An 8,658-nucleotide genomic window follows, 5' to 3' on the forward strand; every position below is an offset into this window, starting at 1 on the left:
AGTGAAGCAGCCTGATGTGCCAGAAATTCTGAGCGTTTGAATTTCAACAAGAGCAAAACAGCACCACCCAATGGGAGGTTCTCAAAGCCACAACCAGAGAGAGGAACGCCTCTCTGAGACGTGTTACTATGGGAGGAAGAATATAACATGCTACATGATGAGGTAACAGGATACAAGCGTGTGTGTTGTTTTACAGTGACAGACTCAGTGACTTACCTCAGTGAGGGAGAAATGAATGCGTTTGTCTCATCGTCTTTCTGTATCTCTGCAGTCATGAAATGGTTTGACAGAGTTTGTTAGTTTCAGGAGTCTGTTTTATTTTCTAGCAGACAATGCGTAGTTTGAACTGGTGATGGGAATTTCAAATATCGCCTTCAGCTTTTAGTGGTCATTTATATACAATATAAAACCAGGAATTTGCTGAAACTGTTGTTTCTCGGATACATTATAATGTTGGACCTTTAATCCAATAACTTCATGATGAAATACAAAAATCAAAGCTATTACATTAAAAGTAGTGCTCACATGATTGCATTCATCCAATTGTTTCAACTCAACAACATGCAATTTAATATGTTATTCAAAATTCATATAAAGGCAGACATCAATGGAAGACCATTTGTGTATTATGATCACCAAGCTTCATCATCTTCACATATTAAATGTATGTATGTTTCATGGCCCAAAACTGAAAGCTTGTAGGTATTACTAAACCAAAATGGCATACATATGCAGTAGCAAAGATAATGTGTCTTTTACCTGAGCTGTCTGTCATCTTTCACTGTGGTAAGAATGTAACTATGAGGCAGTAGACTTTCATAACTCAAAATTCAAATATGCACAAAATGTACCCATCCTACCTTATTCTCTACAGTAACTTCATATCTTCCACCTCCTGTCAAAGCCCTGTTAAAGGCCAGGTTAAACAGGGTGAAAGCCCTGTTACTCATACAGTGTGCATGTGTATTTACACTTTGACCAGATACATTTAATTCCTTTGAACTTTGGTGAAACAGTGAAGAGCAGCTGAGAGAAAAACAACCAGCTCCATCTTGGCAGCGTTTTAAGTTTCCTGGAGGAGTGTGCGGCTTGTTGGTGGGTCGGGGGTGGAGAGATCTGACTTGTAGCAATGCCCCAGCATACTATATATGCCCACTCGCACAGACAGAGAGCAAGGTGGACGGACATTGGCTTGGTTATTGATTATTACCCAGGTAATTGGTTATTGATTACTCCCAGCCTTCTTGTCTGTGTCTGAAGGGAATTGTACTATACGAACATCATTCAGTTTGGGATTGAGTTCTGTTTTCTGCCAAATCTCATTTCAGTATGGAAGATTTAGCTACAAAAACCGCATGTAGGGGAGTAAACGGACAGTCCAAAACAGACGAATCATCTCCTGCTGCTCACAGTATTGACTCACGCTGCGGATCCTGGCTGAAAAGCTTTAAGCTCTGGGTACCTGTGGACTACCAGAATGAAATAGTTCAGTTTTTAAAACTGGCAGGACCTGTGGTAAGATTGTGTTTAGATGTGACAGTTGACAAGAATATAATTTGACTCCACCAGACTAAACATCTTTAGAGCTATTGTTGACAGAGTCTGCAGCAATATTCAGAATGATTGAGTGTGAATCATATGAAATACAGCAACATCTGTCTTGTCGAGGCTGTTAGGATTGTGTATTTTTAAAACCAGCTATTATTTAGAGTAGTTTACAGTGTAGGTTACTTATTACCATGATAAAAGTGAATGTGTCTGAGTTGCTTTTAATGTGAAAATGCTTTAATTGCTACTTTACTTTTAACATGACGATTGTGGTACACCAGTAATTCTTTTCAATTTGCCTCCTGCTTTATTATAACAGTAATTAAGAGGTTAATAACTCTAAACCATGGGGACTAATTAGAAAAAGAACTGCCTGATAGTGATAAAAGTGTGGCCATGATACATAGCATTTTAACTAAAACAGATTACACCCTCTCAATGGACTAGATCAATGCCTGAGAGGCGTCACTAGTTTCTGACAAATACAGAGCGAACACTTGAATATAAATTAAATCTAAATTAAAAGTAACCCCTAAAACCCTTGAAATTTCTCATATACACATAAAAATCATCTCAAATTCATAGACTTGCATATGCATTATCTACAAATGTTAGATCAATTATCTAACATATATTATATTATATTTTCAATATACCACACAAATAAAGTGCATTTTCAAGTGTCTCCTTAACAGAAAATTATAACACTGTGAGGAGAAAAATAGCCCAGCAATTCGGAGAACCCAACATGTATTCACTTTTCACTGACTGACTATTCATCGCACAAACCCAGAACTTGATAGACGAGGACATTTAGTTTCCTTTTGTGCAAACCTTTTTGATGCCAAAGGCTGTCAAAAACCTACACCAGCAATCACTAGAACTATTTTCTAAAGAAGAAAAGAGAAGTAGTAAAGACGTTTAAAAATACAAAGGAGCGGCAGCAAAACCAAAGCACATGTCAGCTGCCAGAGCAAATAAGAACTTTGTCTTACCTCAAGGTCCTTTGAAACAATGTTTTCTTTTTTCATGAATAATAACTCAATCAGCTATTGTATATACATTCATTTTTTTTATAGTTATGAAAACGAGGGAGTGGGATTTTGTTTTTCAGTTCATTTCGCAGTTGATGAGCTTCCTGATCGGCTTCGTCAGCATGGTGTTCTGCGGTCACCTGGGGAAAACTGAGCTGGCAGGGGTGGCATTAGCAATAGCGGTGAGTGATCCCGCTGCAGTTTTGTTTCTGTTTTTATTGTCATTCTACTCTCAAAGATCACTGCTCATTCTCTGTCATGGCGTTGCTTTTGAATGTCACTATTTGTCTATCCAAGCATGAATCTGGTTTTCTTTTCTTTCTATATAGGTAATAAATGTCACAGGTATTTCCATTGGCTGTGGTTTGGCATCAGCATGTGATACTCTCATATCTCAGGTATTCAATTCATCTTATTTATATAACCAGGTCAGTCCTCGCCAGTTACTGCTGTGTTCACAGTTTGCTCTCTGTCAGTTTTGCCCTTTTCCTTGCACACAAGCGAGTATTACTTTATTTTCTTGTTTTTCTGACCCCTCTCTTGCAGACTTATGGGAGTGGTAACCTAAAGCGTGTCGGAGTGATACTCCAAAGGGGAGTTCTGATTCTGCTCTTAGCCTGTTTCCCCTGCTGGGCCATCCTCATTAACACTCAGCCCATTCTGCTGGCTGTCAGGCAGAGCACAGAGGTCGCCAGGTGAATAATTTCCGCTTTGAAACACAAATGCTATTGATGTTTTTACACTCATTTATGATTTTCCCTTTTGTCCGTCTGCCATAAAGACTCTCCCAGCTGTATGTGAAGATCTTTATGCCGGCTCTGCCAGTGAGTTCAGCTTCCTCCACGGTTTTACAAAATGTTTTTTTGTATCTACATCCATATACGCTGTATTGAATGGTTGTTGTGTTGCATTATTGATCTAATTAACCCCATTCATGCCTCATGTTGGATTCTGCAGGCTGCCTTCATGTACCAGCTGCAGGGGAGATATCTTCAGAATCAGGTGCATTTAATGACTGCAAGACCACTGGTGTGAAACAAAAATAATACCTGAAAGTTTGTCAGTAATGAGATCATTTTGTGCGTGTGTTAGAAAGGAACGTGTACTGTGAGAACGTAACAAACAGCAGGTGCACTGATGCGTTGAAATGGGGTTGTTTTTTTTAAACAGCTTGCTTTGGCTCACAGGGCATCATGTGGCCCCAGGTGATATCTGGAGCCACGGGGAATGTTTTAAATGCAATAATCAACTACATCTTCCTCAATCTTCTGGATCTGGGGGTCGCGTGAGTACACCCACCATATTCATAATAGTATTCATATATTCATAATACTCTTTTAACTGAGTCATAATCTTTAATATTTTAAACTAATCACAGGAACAATAGTCAACTGGAGGCTTTATCTGAGAGCTTCTTTTGAATGAGTGACAGTGGCAATGACTGTATGCTTTGTTTTTCTACCTTTTTGTTCCTCTTGACACCACTAAAGTGGATCAGCAGCTGCCAATGCCATCTCACAGTATTCCTTGGCTGTGCTCTTGTTTGTTTATATCTGCTCCAGGGGACTGCACAAAGCTACATGGGATGGTAAGTGTATAAGTTTTCATTCAACCGTTATTTGCTTATGATTTCTTGAGAGATTTCTGGAAAGAACTATGTAATTTAGCGCTAATTATCAGTGAAATAGAAATAGAAATGAAGTTCTGAGACTGTTATATTACTTAGCTTAGTCAGATGAATGGAATAAAAGCTCCATTTAAACATAAATGCTCCTTAGAAATAAATATATTTTCATAATTTATTTATTGCTGTATGTTCAGCTTGGTATGTTCAGCTGACTTGCTGTGCACTTACAAAAATACTCTAGGTTACGCTAGCTTAGCAATTGAAATGAATTAATCTGACTGGGTATAAATACATTTCCATCATACCTTCTACTATCTCCTAGGTTGGTCAGGGGACTGTCTGCAGCAGTGGGGTCCTTTCCTCCACCTGGCCATCCCCAGCATGCTGATGCATTGTCTGGAGTGGTGGCTGTATGAGATTGCAGGTTTCCTGGCGGGCGTCATCAGTGAGGTTGAGTTGGGAGCTCAGTCTATAGTTTATGAACTGGCTGTTATCGCTTACATGGTAACTCCCTTACATCACGTTTTTCATGTAGTTAGGATTTCTCTCTTACTCTAAATAACTTTATTCTGGTGTGTTTTGGATTGATGTGTATTAGTGTAATATTTGTGTGGATAATGATCCACAGGACAATGCCCATGACTCTTGGTGTATTACCTCATCCTGTCCCCACAGTTTCCAATGGGTTTGTCTGTCGCTGCCAGTGTTCGGGTTGGAAATGCTCTTGGTGCCGGGGACACAGAGCAAGCCAAGCTGTCCAGCAAGGTCTCCCTCATCTGTGCATGTATGAATCAAATATGTAGCCTGGCAAATCTCCACCACAGCGTGACCGATATAGGAGGAGAGCTCCTTGGATCTGTTCCTCTGATCTACAAACCAAACTTTTTTCAGTCATGTTTGTCCATTTAAATTTGCAGCTAAAGCTTCTGTTGAGTCTTCTGTTCTCCCTGTCGCTTCATAATTTAAAATATATGCTAATTCACATTATGCTTATATATATTTACCACCTTTGTCCAATAACGTGCTGTGTTTCTTATGCCCAATCCAGTTATTGTCTCATGTGTCATTGGAGCTTGTCTTGGTGTGTCTAAGGACGTGATTGGTTACATTTTCACTGCAGAGAAGTAAGTACGCATTTTGATGCTTAACTTAACATTCATTGGTTTGTGTTTTTGTTACCTCAGAGGCAATAACCAACAGGCAGATGGCTCATGTAGTGTCAATGTGTAATTCATCATGTATTAACCTCAGAGTCAGTCAATTCCATCAACTTTGCACGTGCTTGTCTTTGTCAGAATTTCATTTTCAAATCTGTATTTGCATGTTGCTTTTAGAGACATTATTCAGAGGGTGGCCGATGTCATGAAGATGTACTGTTTTATCCATGTTGCTGAGGCCTTCGCGGTGAGAACCTTTGCCATGCAAGTCACTTTATCCCTCCTGCTGAGCAAAATAAACCTGGCTTGTTGGCATGGATTTTTAAATTTCTCTTTGTTTTACCTCCACAGGGTGTTACAGGAGGTATTGTCAGGGGGGCAGGGAAGCAAATGATTGGTGCTGTGTGTAACTTGGTGGGTTACTACTTCATTGGGTTCCCCATTGGCGTGTCTTTGATGTTCGCTGTCAGAATGGGCATTGTGGGTGAGGAAAGATAACATATTTATACAGCAATCTAATCGTATTTCCAGTCAAACTAATAAACTGGACTCTTTCCATCTCTGTTGCAGGGCTGTGGTCGGGGTTTTTAATTTGTAATTTGATACAGTGCATATTTTTTATAATTTTCCTGTGTAAACTAAACTGGAAGAAAGTCACTGAAGAGGTGAGTCACTGGTGACATCTGTGTCACAGGAGGAATATAACTAATTTAATTAATACAGTGCATTTGCTATTGTAGATAAAACTATGATAAATTTAATCTGTGCAAATTAAACAATGTAGACGGATTGTGATACTAATATTGCAGCCTGTTTTTCTGTGTCTTCTAAATATGTAAAAAAAATTGAAATATGTTGTTTTAAATATCTCTGAATAGGCGCTGGTGAGAGCCGGAGTCAACATTACAAAAAGGAACAAGATCTTTGGGATAGAAAACAAGGGTAAACACAAGTTGTTTTACCTACAGCTACACATGGACATCTTCACAAGTAACATTAACCATGTATTAAAACTCTCTCCCTCACAGCCCTGGACTCCGGTGAGAAGCAGGCCCAAATAAAGACCAGGCGATCCAGTTCTTTGAGTCCAGTGGAGGGGAAGCTGGAAGTGCTCTGTGCAGGTCAGCAGACTTCAGATGACGTGGTTCTGTCTGTCAGGCAGCTGGTGGTACGACGTGGCCTCGCTGTGCTGTTCATGTTCGTCATCCTCGCTGCTGGAGTCTTCATGAGTGATCTGCTCATCAGACTGCTCGAATTAGACGAGTGACCATTATTAGACCACATGCGCGCAGCACGAAAACAAAGCTCTGTGAGTCTGCCTTTTCCAGTGAGAGTTCAGATGCATCTTCATGTTTAGCAGTAAAGCATGACACGTAGACAAACTATGTACACACACAATGAACAGAAACATGGGCAGAAAAATTATATTTACCACAGTATATTCTTGAAGTTCTGACTGCAATTTTGGGTGTTAAAAAGTGATTAAGATGACAGAGAAGAAGCAGCTTCCATCTTACAATATTGGCCCATCTGAAGCAATTTGTAATGACAAATTTCCATTCCACTCTCCCAGTTTTACAAGATTTATTTTGTACTAATCATGGGTAAATAGCTGCACTAGAATGACTGTTCAGTACTGAGCATTACATCAGTAAAAATGTTCCATAATTGCATTAAATTAGTGGAATCTTTACACAGGTTGTTGGAGGTGAAAGAGTTCAGATCCACTTTGATTATTACTTTATGTCCTGTCATTCCTGCATAAGTGAGGGAATGTCTTAAAAGTTACAATTATCTTCCAATAGGAGTTATATTATAATAGCATTTCTTGTCATGTTGCTTTCATGTATTAAATAGATCAAACCCAGACACTTTTTAGTTGTTACATTAGTCATGTTTTGGAGAAGAAACATGACTTAAATGAGGCAGCTAATGAAAAGCTCAACTGACAAAATACTGTATAGACACTTGTCCTTTATATAGAAACATGCTGTGTAAGATGGGCTCCAATCAAGACACTGACGAAACATATGCTCTCATTATGAAATATATAGTCTGAATGGATGCCACAATTAGTAATAGCATGATTAAATGCTATATTTAGGATACTGCGCATCTGTGGATGTGTGCTTTCATCATCAAAGACAGAAAAGCTGCTCTTTTTCTTTGGTTTATTTTTCTTTCCTTTGATCTGTGTTGCCAAAATTGATGATAATGAAAGGTCTGTACGCTCACACTGCAACATGCTGGCTGGAGGAAGACATGTCAAACTGAGCAAATCAACCACCTGTTCACGCTGTGAAGGAGCAGATAACTAGCTAGCTCAGGCTTCACAGTTATAACCTGCTCATAAATAAAGAATTCACCCCGGTTAACAGCATATAATTAACCACGAATGATTTTCTGAAATATACACATGTATCGTGTTTCGCCACAGATCCACTAAAGCAATGGCTTGACATTTTGGGAAATGTGCTTATTCGAGTTATATGAGATGATTGAAACCATTCATGTCTGTGAAATATAAGGCTACAGTCTGAAGCCAGTTAGCATAGCTTAGCATAAAGACTGGAAACAGGGGGAAAGAGCCATCCTGGCTCTGTCCAAAGGTAATTAAATCAACCTACCAGCACCTTTGGAGCTCACTAATTAACAAGTTATGTCTCATTTGTTTAATTCGTATTGGTAAACAGGTTTTGTTAATGTCGGACAGAGCCAGAAATGTCCCAAAATGTCGAACTGTATGTATATCTTTTCCCTTTTATGCTTCTGTAAAAAATACTAATACTGTGTAGGGCTGCTTGATGTGAGACCATGTCAGCGTTGGTATTAAGTAGACATTGGACAGCAGCATAAGTAAAGTATGGCACCTCTTCAACTTTTTGTTAGTAACACATAGCCTCAAATAACATTTATTTTTTGTAAATACTCTAAAAGTGAATTCACATATTCCTTTTTTGTCAATTCTTACTTACAAAAGTATGCATCAGCTGAAAGAATAATTATTTAATCCAATCATATTTTGAATTTTGGTGACCGTAAGGCTCTTCTGAAGGGATTTTTATCTTGCAAGGTGCAGACTAACCGCTGCATATTCTGGTTTATTCATTTCAGTAGGTGATAACTTCAAAAGTGCTTGAACCTTAGAGGCGTCCATTCAAGTCTCCACTCAGGCCAGTGCATCCACAAGCTGCTGCACTCTCCAAACTGACATCAGCACTGGCTTGCAACAGATTGATGTTTGCAACAGTCACTTAAAAACTTGCATATTAATTTATCGTTATTCAACATG

General features: G+C 39.0%; 2 protein-coding genes across 2 annotated transcripts in view; both read left to right on the plus strand.

Moving 5' to 3' along the window:
• tmigd1 (transmembrane and immunoglobulin domain containing 1) overlaps positions 1-8,658 on the plus strand; it is an 83,395-nt gene that overhangs the window by 44,388 nt on the left and 30,349 nt on the right. The gene's annotated exons all lie outside the window — the stretch shown is intronic.
• LOC139295061 (multidrug and toxin extrusion protein 1-like) lies at positions 1,330-6,633 on the plus strand. Its single transcript, XM_070917140.1, has 16 exons — positions 1,330-1,515; positions 2,663-2,764; positions 2,912-2,980; positions 3,129-3,277; positions 3,364-3,406; positions 3,540-3,584; positions 3,770-3,867; positions 4,073-4,170; positions 4,532-4,713; positions 4,885-4,993; positions 5,258-5,333; positions 5,544-5,613; positions 5,718-5,850; positions 5,937-6,031; positions 6,245-6,308; positions 6,395-6,633. Exons 1-16 carry the CDS (start codon positions 1,330-1,332, stop codon positions 6,631-6,633), a joined length of 1,758 nt encoding a protein of 585 aa, XP_070773241.1.

This window comes from Enoplosus armatus, chromosome 13 (assembly GCF_043641665.1).
Source record: "Enoplosus armatus isolate fEnoArm2 chromosome 13, fEnoArm2.hap1, whole genome shotgun sequence".
NCBI classification, from domain to species: Eukaryota; Metazoa; Chordata; class Actinopteri; order Centrarchiformes; family Enoplosidae; genus Enoplosus; species Enoplosus armatus.

Coding starts and splice junctions, on each gene's coding strand:
- LOC139295061 (XM_070917140.1), top strand. CDS start 1,330: ATGGAAGATTTAGCTACAAAAACCGCATGTAGGGGAGTAAACGGACAG. Junction 2,981..3,128: donor GTGATACTCTCATATCTCAG/GTATTCAATTCA, acceptor CCTCTCTTGCAG/ACTTATGGGAGTGGTAACCT. Junction 5,851..5,936: donor TGTCAGAATGGGCATTGTGG/GTGAGGAAAGAT, acceptor TCTCTGTTGCAG/GGCTGTGGTCGGGGTTTTTA.